Source organism: Haliotis asinina, chromosome 2 (assembly GCF_037392515.1).
Source record: "Haliotis asinina isolate JCU_RB_2024 chromosome 2, JCU_Hal_asi_v2, whole genome shotgun sequence".
NCBI lineage: Eukaryota > Metazoa > Mollusca > Gastropoda > Lepetellida > Haliotidae > Haliotis > Haliotis asinina.
This window is the reverse complement of record NC_090281.1, coordinates 98,846,392-98,860,467: the sequence shown is the minus strand read 5'-3', so window position 1 is coordinate 98,860,467 and position 14,076 is coordinate 98,846,392. Positions and strand designations below refer to the sequence as shown.

At 41.9% G+C, this 14,076-nt stretch overlaps 1 protein-coding gene across 4 annotated transcripts; it reads right to left on the bottom strand.

Moving 5' to 3' along the window:
* Positions 1-227: 227 nt before the first annotated feature.
* On the bottom strand, positions 228-8,601 carry LOC137273057 (organic cation/carnitine transporter 2-like). Of its 4 annotated transcripts, none has more exons than XM_067805500.1 (10): positions 8,575-8,601; positions 5,570-5,862; positions 4,953-5,158; positions 4,065-4,280; positions 3,606-3,845; positions 2,809-2,943; positions 1,890-1,972; positions 1,282-1,405; positions 812-884; positions 228-511 (listed from the first exon to the last, which is right to left on the bottom strand). In XM_067805500.1, exons 2-10 carry the CDS (start codon positions 5,840-5,842, stop codon positions 302-304), a joined length of 1,560 nt encoding a protein of 519 aa, XP_067661601.1. In that variant the 5' UTR covers positions 5,843-5,862; positions 8,575-8,601; the 3' UTR covers positions 228-301. The 4 variants fall into 4 exon arrangements, with proteins under 4 accessions (XP_067661601.1, XP_067661599.1, XP_067661600.1 ...); XM_067805498.1 differs by lacking the exon at positions 8,575-8,601 and adding an exon at positions 6,936-7,045; XM_067805499.1 differs by lacking the exon at positions 8,575-8,601 and adding an exon at positions 6,663-6,744.
* Between the last annotated feature and the right edge of the window lie 5,475 nt (positions 8,602-14,076).

Here is a 14,076-nt window from a genome sequence, read left to right as displayed (position 1 = left end):
TAACCTCAACTACATGCATTAAATCAGTACTGAGCTAACTCGTGAATATACAGGTTAGAACTGATATTCAGTAACCCATGCTTGTTTTAAGAGACGACTTGCGGGATCAGGGGATACGGCTCTCTCACTTGGTTGGCACACGGCATCGCATATTATTTACGTAGATGGATGTTCATCCTGTAACTACAATACTGCTGAGTGCGGCGTCAAACAACAAGCAACCAGTATGCAGCTTGGCAGACATTATCTCATGTATTTTGCTTCAGGCTACATGCATATCTGTGTTTTATTTCAGTGTATACTAGTTTAGTTTGATTTCATTTGGTTGTTCCTGTGAGTGAACTTTCTCATCTGCAGTCGCTGTTTCGGTAGGTTTTGTTTTCCCTGAAGACTCCACAGTTGTGTCCGCCAAGGGACTGCCCATAGTCTCTGGGCTCAACAGAGACAATATGGAGCAGGCGAACATCAGCGACCCCACAATGACAAACGGGAGCAGAAGATCTTCGCTTCCCTGCAATGGACAATCCTGCTTTTCAGTTTCAGCACGTATTTAATCTTCACAGAAGATGACACGGTTTTTATCACGGATAAACATAGAAGCAGAAAGGACTAAGGCAATTGTTATTTTGCTAACTATTGAAATATTCATATTAAACTCTCTCTAGAAAGAAACAGCATATGAAGTCTTTACTGTATTGGAATGTAACGACAAAGCCTGCACATATATACACATAGATATAGTCCTTGTTTTTCACAACGTAGATTTATGTAGAAAGTGGAGAGAAACCATGAAATATGACACATGACTCACCATAGCAAATGCATACGGCGACACAATGCTCCCAACACGTGCAGCCGTGTTCGCCGCGCCGTAGCCCAAGTTTCTGGAAAGTTACAATACAAGTAGAGCAGCATCAGTAAATGTTCAAGCAAAACATAGATGGACAAACCAACGATGCAATAGTCACGACTACCATCATTGTCTTTACTGCGATCACCGCTGCTTTTATCTTACATTGCCGCTGTTATTAAACCGCCGCTCTAATTTCAACTGTCATTATAATTTTATTGCTTCGTAAACTCTATTGTAGAATATAAAAGTGAATTTTCCATTTCTTTGTTGTTTGTTGTTTGTTGTTTTCAATCCTCATTCATTTACGTTCAGATTTCCAGATTAACTTTGGAAATGGACAGGTAAGGGGTAAAACCTGAAACATTATTGTTGTGTATATATATGTTCATATTTCTCTATGTCATCATGGCGGAACTGGCCACCGTTACCTGATGACTGTTGGGTAGGATTCACTGGTGAACGCCAAGAAACACGACCAGGCTGAGGCCACTCCAAGTCTACAGGTCAGCGCCAGGGTCACGATAGCAGCACCGCGGACACCTTCAGAAGCTACTGCAGAGAAGAATTGAGAGTCCTCGGAATATACACATGAAGCAAACACTGAATATTGACATTAGACCTCTACTTGTCTTGGAAGTATCTCTTTCGTGCTAATAGACCATTTCACTTCCGACTGGAGGCACAGAAGGTTTGACCTTCCTTGATTTATGACTGCTGAATGAATAAGAAACGGATATAGGGCAGGGATGACGCTAGATGCATTGGATTATCTTATACGTACATAGGACATGTAATCGATAAGCATGACAATATGTACAATGGATGATATATTATATGAATTAATATGAATTAAATGAGTGAGTTAGAATTTAAAGTGAAATCAGCAGTATCTCGACCGCATCGTGACTATTCGGCTTATTAAAGTTGTATTGACACTGTTGTTTGTTTCTTTTTTTGTCCGGTCAACGTGTAGAACCTAACAAACATGTTTGTTAAATATATCTACATACAACCATACATGCTGCTCAGAACCTACCAAAACGTGATACAATAGCGACACCAAAAGCACCACACGTTGCCAGCAGGAAAAAGGAGAATCCAGTCCATCGACGCCCAATCCTAAGGAGAAGAGATGTTACGCTGGTATCACAAGAAGCTGGACTTCCATTTGCATGAAAACCATGTTCACAACATTCGCTTCTCGAATCACACGAATGAAACGTCATATACTTGAAAAATGTCAGGTGAAATACTTTCTTGGTATCTCAAGCCACCTCGATCACGCCCAAGAGTTCAAGGTGATCTGCTTTCAGTCGGACTGAACAATCAGTAACCAGTAATTATCACAATACATAGGCATTTCTTGATACATCATATTCAGACAAATTTCGATCAGCAGTATCTGAAGATTTTCTTTTTCACTGATCTTCTTTCTTTTTTTTTGTACTTTGAAGTAGACCCGTGACGGTCCTGGGTAGAATATTGTATTAGTTATATCGACATCAAATGGGCACGGAAACAGTAGTTGTTAGCTTTTTGTATACCCCAGATGTGGACAGTTCTTCTCACCTTTCGTCATAACGTCAGATTTGAGAATCATATTCTAGATAGTGATACAAGTCCTCGCCACTCCTACTAAACTATCATTCACTATAATGTGTGCAATACGTATATCTAAACTGTCGTTTTCATGCGTGTAGTGAATTATTTCTCAAATAAGCAATATTTCCTTCATTATGTACACCCGCTGTATTTGCTAGGGTATATTTGGCACATAAGAAATAAACAGTGCCAATATACACTATTCGATACAAGGTAAGGAATTGTTTTCTTCTATTTACTGGATGGCATAATTGTTACATCCGGCATGACAGAGAGGTATTGCACCACACAGCCAGCCGTCCAGTTATAGATGTTCTGGAACGTATATTGAGTAGCATATAAGGATGTCAGACCTGTTGTTCATGAAAAATGCCAGGACGTTGCTGGGTACTGAAACCATGGCAACAAGGAACATGTTGAGGTAGAGGTTTCCAGTCAGGCGTCCTACCCCGAAGGAAATCCCGTAGTATGTGAACGACATGATCATCCTGTGGCAGCAATGGAGTGGTAAGGTTATCGTACTGGATTGTATGTATCAAGAAAATAAATGCACTATTTCTAAACACATAACAGTATAAAATGATCAATCATTAGAATCAGTACGCCCTTTGAAAACCTATCACCACTCTCTATATCCACCCTCTCTGGAGACGTATGTAATATATTATATCATTACATCGTACAATACTCTGTACCTATGTGTGTATGAATGCGAGATGCTTCTCAGGTAAAATGAAATATGACTGTCATAGTGACCATAAGACTACGTACTCTATATATACAGATATTTGCATTTAAGAAAGTCTCTAACTGGAGAAAAAAATACATACTTGCATCTAGGGGAGATAACATTTACAAAATAAAATCTTTGAATGGCATTTAGAAGTGACAGTCATTTATCTGGAAATGGGAGTGGGATGATGGATTTCAAATCCTGTATTATATGGAACACGATGTTTTAGTATGAATGCCTATTCCTCCATTAGGCGAATGAAACTATGAAGCAGAAAGCTATATATGTACATGTGAAAATATTTGGAGCCTTTAGTACTTGCGTTTGTAATGTGTTAAGAAGTTACTCCTTCGTCGGTTGAAGTAAAACTATATACAGACAGGTGGAAGAATTTGCGAGGCGGAGTTTAAAACTCACCACACAGCCTGATGGATCACCGATACACGGCACATACCCCAGCCTCGGTATATGTCCGAATAGTTGTATTTCCGATTGGAATCTCTGGAACTCTTTTCCTCATCTGCGAGTTTCTTCAGAAGAATGGCCGTGTTTGTTGGCTTCTGTGTTCTGTTGTACCGAGCCATTTGATCCACTACATCCTCGGCCTCCTTCAGTCGTCCATGAACTGCAAGCCAACGCAAACTTTCTGGCACAAACCTACAATAATGCAAGAGGAGTATTTCAGTTAACATTAAAGTTAACTAAAATACTAATGTTGTTGTAATTTGTTACACACATGTTGTTGTTAATGCCCACACGATTTCGTATTTTGGTAAACTTAATAAAAAGTCTCTGGAGTTAGGACAAATATTTGTAAAGGTTTTCGTTTTGAACCTTCGGACTCTTGATTGCTCATATAACGCAAAGTACATTTACATGTATCCTAGGAAGAAAGGGATGTGCAGGGCGGCCAAGATGAGGTGAACATCCGACCAGTTCGGCCGCAGCCAGCACGTCATGGCCAACAGGCCGGACCCTACAGGCCAGAAAGGAATGGCGATGGTGACTGGGCGCCACTTTGTGCTGACAAACTCCATAGGGTAGGGAAAGCTGACCACCAACACCGCACCAACCATCAACCCAATGCAAAATCTGCAAAGACATAATTACGTACAAGCACACTGGACCACAGTGTTCTTCTATCCGAATACAGTAAATATTCATAGCAATGGAGCATTCAGACGTCAGTTTTGCATTAATGGTGGATTTTAAATGCAAACACTTTGTATAGTTATTCTATCACCACGTACCATAAAGGACTCATTTTTATATAGTGGTAGTCACAAGTAATGTCAATACTGATTGACATAAAAGAAGTCGAGAAGTACTTTATAAGTACATCTGATCTTTAGAAACTTGGTTGGTATTACAATGAAGGTCGTTTAATTTTAATTTTAAGCTTACAATTCACGTGAACGGGGAAAACTGTGACCATTGTCTGGATGAATCATCCACCAATCAAAATGTTCCTACCGCATGGACGAATATACATTACGTCCTACGAGCATAATAATCATTTCTGAAGACTTAGTGAGCAGCAATGTTTGTCGTAAGCAGCGACTAACGTGATCAGGTTTTAAGACTCACTGATTTGGCTGACACGTTATCGAATCCCATTTCAGTAGATCGATGCTCATAAAATCAGTCACTGGATTATCTGGTCCAAACTCGCTTATTTACTGACCGCCGCTACATAGCTGGATTATTGCTGGGGGCGACGTTGAAGAACAAACAAACAAAACTAAACATTTCATGTGTTGTCACCTTAGAACGATGAACATTTCCCACGACACTGAAAAAGCTGCCACCAAGTTGAATCCTCCATGCAGAAACAGAGAGATGTACAATGTCTTCTTTCTCCCGATGACATCAGCAGACTGGCCACTAAGTAACGCCCCAATCAGCACCCCCGTCATCTGTACTGCTGTGATTAATGGCTTGATGCTCTTCATGCCACACAGGAGGTTCCACTGGGGATAGAGAACTTGTAAATATGTCCATATATACAAGAAAGGCCTGATCCCACATAAAACAACATGAGGTTCCAACATGGCGATAACGTGACGCCCTTTTCATGTGTTCCGCCACGACACTGCCAAAAAAAACTTCACTCACTTAAGATTAGAAATTCGAATGGGTCGCCTGATAGTAAATTAACCTGTAGTCCGGTTCTTAGTTCCCCAAAGTGCTTCATGCTATCCAGGATGATTTTGAGTTACTTTTGTGTGTGTGTCCACTCTGAGCATTCTTCAGCTATATATAGCACGACCTGCTAGCCCGAAAACAGAAACAAAAACCGTTGCAGATGTTTGTCACTTTTTCGAAACATACGCGTCCTGGTTCTGAACTATACAACTATATTGCCAGCTTGGTTGACGTACCTCATTGATGATGGTATCCTTCTCTTGGCTGTACACAAACCTACAGGCTGTATCGTTGTCTGACGCCGGACACTCCTTTAAGCCAGTATACGCGCTGACATTCACAGCACCATCACCGTCCGTGCACCACCACTTGTCGGGGGAAACGCCGGCAAACGACATCATCAACATTCCCCATGCTATGATAATCTTCGGGCCGAGGGCGAAACCAGTAATCATAAACTGGAAGCGGGACATTCCCCCAACCGCATCTATTATCTCGTCACTGTACATGTCTGGATCCGGAAAACGTTCTGGAAATACAAGGGAGGGAACTGTAACACCCCAAACGCCATTCTTGTTGACGCTGTCGCTATTCCAGGTGCCCGCCTATAACGGTGACGGGATAGCTGCAGACATGTTTCGCATAAACATGTAATATGTCCTTTACATAATATACTTACCTGGAAATAATTAACAAACATTTATATCCTTTAGCGACACATATAAATTATTTAGCATACACATTTTCCACACAAAAGAGTGAATTATCTCTAATTTCAAGGCAAGTGCTTATTTTAAGTGGCATGCGCCTAATTTACGTCCAATATCAACCTCGTTCTTTCCATCGCCTTCTCCCTGAGGGAAACGCAAACCGACATCCAGACCTGCACAAATGGCATGACGTTGTCATGTAGTACTTTGTGAATGAGTCAGTATAGTTTTAAAAGGCACCCAGTAAATTCCCTCTATATGGCAGCGGTCTGTACATAGTCGAGCGTCGATCAGACAGTCTAGTGATCAACAGTATCTGCTGTCTCCGTAATTTGAATACGATGACATGCGTCAACTAAGTCAGCGAGTCTGACCACCCGATCCAGTCAGCGGCCTTTTACGACAAGCATACGTTACTGATCTCACTTCTGAACGACTCTTCACGAGTGCTCAATGACACGTAAAGATGGTTTGCCAGTCCCAGTAAATAAAAACGCTCATTCCGTCTGTGGCGCCTTCAAAGAGGTCCAATGTAAAGCTTGATCTACCTAAAATTATGACGTTCACCTAAAGGTGATTTGTCCTTGCGTCAATGTGACATGTCTGAAGCGTGACGTACCTTATTCAACCCTACTGGACACTGTGTTGGTGCATGTGGAGAAAGGTTATTGTGCTGTTACTGTATGTTGCCATATTTAAAGGACTTGACTGTTGATAGTTTGACATTTGTTGCAGCCGAGATGTCTCTTCCGTGTACAACAATACATACTGAGTAGACCAAAGCTCCTCCTTCATATTAATATCACGTTTCTCCACTCATAAGCTAACTGTAACATAACCTTGTGATGGCCATTCTTGAAGCCATTAACAATTGTGTAATTTATTTACCTACCTTCAAAGCGTGTAAATATATTTGCAGTCACTATGTATCCTCGTCAGTGTGTAGACACAATGACAACAACGACCATACACAAACGTTCACACACACGACCTCTCCCTACAGAGGTTGTGTGACTGATGGTGGTAAGTGTCAACAGCTCGGTATATGTCGCTTTGTCTTCGTCTTATGTCTCCGCCTACCTGGCTGCAGCGTGCTGACATGAAACGATAGTGATGCCTCAAAAACTTTTTAAAAACCCGTCTCAAGCCCGGTCGTCATGACGATGACGTTTTAGTAAACCCCGATGACGTTGAAAGATATGCCAGATGTGCTCACTGTGTTAGTTTGTGAATTAATGACACGAAAATTAGTAAAGATCGGGAATGGGAAAGGATTGTTTGCAGAGTTAACGGATTCCTAACTATAGAGAGGAGTTTGCATTAAATAGTAAAGATCGGGAATGGGAAAGGATTGTTTGCAGAGTTATCGGATTCCTAACTATAGAGAGGAGTTTGCATTAAATAGCCCATGATTGTATATGTTAATGCGAAATATGATTAAAAGAACGTCTGTGTCAGCAAAACTTTGAACATGCCTCCAGCAGAATCGTCTAGCAAGTTGTTCCAGTGTCGTATAGATTTTAGGTTTATGTTCAAGGAAGATCAGAATGAGACTTTTTGATCTGTAATCTTATACATTCTGCTTGTCGGATATTTGCGATTAGTTGACTTCATGAAGTGAAGAGTGGAACGAACAGTGTGGTCAGTGGGAGAAGTCAGCTCAGAGGTTCCTGTTCTGTAGTCTGTGAAGACAGAGGAGGAGGTAAAAACTAACACAAACTGTTGACGACGGACAACATTCAGAATACCAAAGCTCAGCGACAAGTCTATAGGACTGATTCCTTGATCAAGGACATGAAACTCACGGAGTACATCAAACGCCTGCAAACTGGAGTTTATAGGGTGTCGGCTGCAGTTAGCTTAACTCCATGTTTAATGTGTCATGTGTTTTGCGGCCACAACAACTGACCCCGCTGACAGCAGAAAAACGTGTACACGACGTGGTTGACCTCCATATACGAATCATGGTTTCAAACGCGTTCCACTGCACTTCATCCATAGTCGTGGTTTTATCAGGTGGCGTCGAAACAAACGTCAAGTCAGTATCACCCTATTGACAGATTTGGCCGCTCTTCGGTTATAGTGTGTGTTGACATCACAATATGATTGTGAACTCCATATTTTAAGGAGTCAATCGACTCTAGTTCTAAAATTGTATACAAAAGATCTGTAAAACTGATTCGTTCCGTGAAACTATGGTGACTGTAATTCTCAAAACTAGGTGCCAGCTGAGAGCTTGTTTAATGTGGGCAGAAAGATTCGTGCAGACAAAATGAATATATATCTTATATTTGAGACCGACTATATATAGTCCTCACCACTTGAAACTGAATCAAGAAATACCCCGTACTTAACACCTGATTATGAATTTAAGAAGATAGCTGCATATACTATCAAGAATACTGTTATGAAATAATACTCAGAATGATGAAATTTGCAAAGTGTTTTTTCAGTAAATATGTATCCATTTTGCAAAAGACATATATAAATGCCATTTCGTAGAATATGAAGAAAAACAAAAATCAACAGACCTGGCCCTAAAGCTCCTTGGACACGATCACTCGTCGGAGTCACCAATGCATGTGATGGCACATCTCTTTTCAGAATGGTTGTACGCTACATAACAAAGATGAACCTATCCCCTTTGAACTCGGTATACGTATCACGTACGCGACCTCCATGCTGGCTGCTCTGGTATCACAAACAAACAAGCCCGATATTGTTCAAACATGTTTCATACACGCCATCGTCTGAGATGTTGACCTGATGTTCCCGCACGCACGTCTCTGTGGTTTTGGCATGCCTACTGGTCCTTGTTTCATTCACGTGTATCACCCCACTTGAATATGGTACAGAATATAAATGGTCAACATCTCTGTTGAACGATGCATGTCATTAGGACGCAGGTGTGAGACTCTGGACACATATATATGTTGTGCAAATGCATATTTGTACCAAAAGGATCCTCACAATGACCGTCATAAACTGTCACAATGAAAGTTTTTGAGAACATTCTGAAATTTCCAAGCCAGTGCTTTGTGAAAGATATTTTTATCTGAACATGGCTTAAGCTTATGCTATGGATACATGATTTAAGTTAAATGATAACTTTGAAGTAATGGTAGTTTGTCTACCAGTACGCCAGCAGTATGGACTACACAATCCAGTGATCAAAAGCATGAACATCGATCTACGGAAATGGGGTACGATGGCATGTGTGAAACAATTCAGCGAGCCTGAGCGCCCGATCCCTTTAGACGCCTTTTGCGACAAGGGTGGGTTACTGATGATCAACCCCGATCTTCAGGTGTTTAAATGATAAAGAGAACTATAAGTGTTATCGCTAAGGACTCAAATCCCACACGCAGATGTATGTGGAAAGTATCAAAGGGTTGCGTCATTTTTGGCTTTCGACTGTCAAGATCTGTCATGTTTGTAGTGGTCAGTGGGTCTGCCCGGAGATAGAATTGTCACAACGTTAACTAGGGCAGTATGGTGATAACGTTAAGTATAAAGTTTCTGAGTTGCATATAAATGCTAAACGGCATCATGGTATGTCATTAAACACAAAAATCAGCATTAGTTCTAAGTACTACAGGCACACACACGCAGGCACGTGCTTACAACCCAGATACATTGCAATATACCTCGCTGCCAATAGCAACTCATTCGGTACATCGTGGTAACATTAAATGGCGCATGATGCACGGAAATTACCGGTGTTTTGCGAATGGAAATCGATGGACGGGAGATAACTCTAAATCTGTTTTTCTTTGTGTGTCGTCCGCAAAATCTAGTGTTGGCTAGAAAAAAACCATTTGACTCTCTTTCCAATAAATGCATTTTTACAGAACGTTCAAATATAGTCCCTATGCATATTAAGAAAGGGAATTACATCGCGGCGACGTAACTAAGACAGTCAATAACTGCGGGAAAAAACAGCAGGATGCAAATTTCGGATAGTTTGATTCACACAGGTTGGGTAAAGGGTACAATCTGTTATCCATGCTTCAAACAGTTCAAATTAATACTGAGGTGTTCGGTAAGATAAATACGTAGTTCACTGGTCCCTCGGGGCACATGGGTTGATGTATCATCGAGGCTCAGGTGACATAATCACCCTTGCCCTCCTCTTGACCAGTGAACAACTTACAATGCAACGTGGCACTCCATTTCCATGCGTTAAACCTTCTGACGCATAAGACACACTTTACCCCGTGTATACATGTCTACAGATATTCAGGATGTTTTAGCTGGTAACTAGACACCATGCATGTGCTTTCATCACTGGCTGAGATAATTGACAGACCGTATTTGGATTAGGAACATTAATGTCATTCCAAGCTTCTACGCGTTCATTGTACGTCGTTAGCAGGTGGTCTGTGTGTTTGACTTCTTGCTTTTTGAATGTCACAAATTGCAAACCACAATATCTGACGACCGCCTCTAAATAACTTAGCTCTAACTAGAAAAAAACACTGTTTGAATGTCCGGAAAACGACTCTGTCACATATTCACAGTGATTTGGAAGAGGTTCACTCTGCTCATACCACGGATAGATCCCAACCAGTTGACCTTTACAGCCAAGGGACACAACTATGTAGATAACCTGCTGCTGAATGTCACATGGTACCGCAAGGCAATCAATCCACCAGGAAAACCCGGTAAAGTGCAAACAATATGATGCACGTTTTGCCGAATATTATACGAAACAATACATTACGGCGACGTTAAGAGCTGCTATGCACTGAAATCCCGTCAACCTGGGCTGTATCTTTTGTAAACATTCCACAACAAACTTCTGGATCAGTATAGTGCAATAATTAACAAAGTAAGTAAGGGAGTGTGTGAGTGAGTGAGTAGTGAGTGAGTAGAGAGCGAGTGAGTGAGTGAGTGAGTGAGCGGTCCAGCTTTAAAGGATGGGTATGTAATCGAGTATGTCCAAATACACTGTGGGATAAACGCAGGAGCAACCGACTACCCAATCCACTCACCTCAGGATAAGTATGTTCCGAAATCTGTGAAGCTTCGCTAAACAATCAAAAGCGCCGACTGTCAGTTGTCATATCAGTTGTCATCGCCTCGTACAGTAAGCTACACTGTAACACTCGTTGCTTTGCAGTTCCTTTACTCAGCTGACATATGGAGCACCTTTAGAATTCAGCACCACAATATCACGTTCGGACTGTCTCTGCCGTAGGTCACGACTCTAAGACACGTAGCTAGTTTTAAGAGAATCCGTTAGACCAGTGCCCACGACCTTAGGATTGCTAGCCAGACTTGTAACCGAATAAACTGCGTCCAATTTATTTTGTCATTCCTGAGACGTTACAGAAGTGAACGGAAAGCGTCGAATTTGTAAAGTCCGTGATGCTGACTGTGGTAGGCCGCTAACGTCAGTGGTGGAAACATTCCGTTTAACGTTTTTCGAAGGAAAAGGAATGTCTCAGCTCGAGTGACAATTAAGAAGCGATATTCCCTGACTAAGTCTATGTCGACAGTCCCACCGGAATGTCCGGTGACTAAAGTACTCACTTAAAGAGAAATAAAATCTTTATCAAGGTTTTAGACCAAGCAACATTTTCGTACACATTCAATAATCACTGTTTTCTCCACTTTTCACTCTTTGGTAAATCATTGGTAAATTCTTTCGAGAAACATTCATTAGTTTACAAGAAAGAAAACTCTTCTGAATAACGAATATATGTTGATGTGTGTTCGAATTGCACATTATAGATCAAAAACATTGTATTTCAATTTCCGTCGGTACTTTAGTCGGCTTCATCTGAACTTACTATTGGAAACTTACGTTGGCACAAGACAGGCGGCGTTGGTCCTAATAGTTTCCAGTAATCAGGTCCGCATAGTTTCCAGTAATCAGGTCCGCATAGTTTCCAGTAACCAGGTCCGCATAGTTTCCAGTACTCACGTCCGCATAGTTTCCAGTAATCACAGACATAACCAAACTGCTGTACAGAACAAGAGAACATGGTATTTAACCCTAACGTAAACACCCTTGAAACTGTTTACCATCTGGTTTCCTGGTAACATGCGTATTTACATGGGGGCAGAGACGTCAATAAAACAGCACGTGAGCACATGTGCGTGTGTGTGTGTGTGTGTGTGTGTGTGTGTGTGTGTGACGCATGGAATGTTTCTAAAGTAGTTCAGCACGACCTGAGCTACTCTACATACATATGCGTGACCCGGGAAGTCAAATGGCACAAATGGCTGGTCGACTTAACGCCATTAAATAGAGGAGCAGAGAATGTTGCTATTGTTGCGTTCATGCGAAACATGCATACATGGATTCGTTGCAAAATGAAAATCTCTTTTCAACTCTTTTGAAAAATAATAATTTCATGTTTTAACTGAAATATTTTTACAGCCATAGGCTATCGAGTTTGGTTTGCTAACTTTACAACGTAACGTCAGTCACTTTCAGAATCCGACTCACTGCTGCTGCTCACTGCCTAAAAGCTCTAATAGGAAACAGCGACCTTGTCGCGGCTGTTCGGACATGCTGACAATCGCCCGAGAAAGTCGCACCCCTTCACAATAATAGACAACCAATTGTGACACGGTCACGCGGTGCATTAATTAGTATTCACTTGACCTTTATCTTGTCTAAATCATCCTGCATATTGGCCATGCAATTTCTTGGCCATACTTTCAATTTGCATGTTTTGTATCTCGTAAGAGATGGGAGGTGGAACAGATACCATGCACATTCAAACACAACTTGGCATCATAACTCTTGCCCTGGGGTCACCCCGGGTTAATGTCAAACTACCCTGGGTACTCGGACCCATCCCGTACCCCACACATCCAAGTTGACTAGCCATTCAACCTACTCCCCCACCTCACATATCATATAATCATAAATGTGACCATTACACATGAGATCAAGAGTGGCGTGGCCACGTGGTATATATAAGCGAGGGTTATCGAGGAAGTAGGTCAGCCTCCTATAAAGACAATCTCCTACATGCTCTGGATCACTCGAAGATACAACGAGGCTAGCCACAACACCATCCAGTCGTACAGTGAGCTATTTTTAGCAGTAACATGGCGTCCAAAGATTCATGGCCGGAGCTTGTGGGCAAGGTAAGTAACTGTACATGACCGTTTGTTTACATACACCTTTTGACTGAACTGAGACTGATAATCGCTTCTTATTTCAAAATGTTCAGCGGTTATCATACGGGGTGACAAGCCGCATTCTGCTTGTTTCTTAGTAGAGCTTACTTCCTTGTTTTTTTGTCGAACACAAAACGGCGCAACGGCAGTATGATATATAGTATGACGATAGTCCTTGTGGTGGGATGGAGTTTGGGATGATGTAGTCCAGTATCTAACTAGACGACTGCGCACTATACCAAGGTGTGCTCGATGTAAGCCTTGGCTGGAATACGAGTTTATTCATATGGACTAGGAATGAGGCTGTATGGACTTCTAGTAGTACGGAGTACGGATGAGGCTCCAGAGACTCCCAGGGATGAAGTTGTGACTTATGACCGTAATCGGGTAGGGTGAGGCTCTAGTGTGTCTTGGAGGTGGGGATGAGCCTGTTGTATATCTTTAACGGTGAGACTGTAGTGCGTCTCTGAGGTGGGAGTGTGCTTGTAGTATATCTTAGTAATCGGGGAGGGGTGAGACTGCATAGTGTGTCTTGGAGGTGGGGGCGAGCCTGTTCCATATCTTAGTAATCGGGAAGGGGCGAGACTGCATAGTGTGTCTTGGAGTTGGGAGTGAGCCTGTTGCATATCCTAGTAATCGGGTAGGGGTGAGACTGTAGTGTGTCTTGGGGTGAGCCTGTTGTATATCTTAGTAATCGGAAAGGGGCGAGACTGCATAGTGTGTCTTGGAGGTGGGGGTGAGCCTGTTCCATATCTTAGTAATCAGGGAGGGGTGAGACTGCATAGTGTGTCTTGGAGGTGGGGGCGAGCCTGTTCCATATCTTAGTAATCGGGAAGGTACGAGACTGCATAGTGTGTCTTGGAGGTGGGGGTGAGCCTGTTGCATATCCTAGT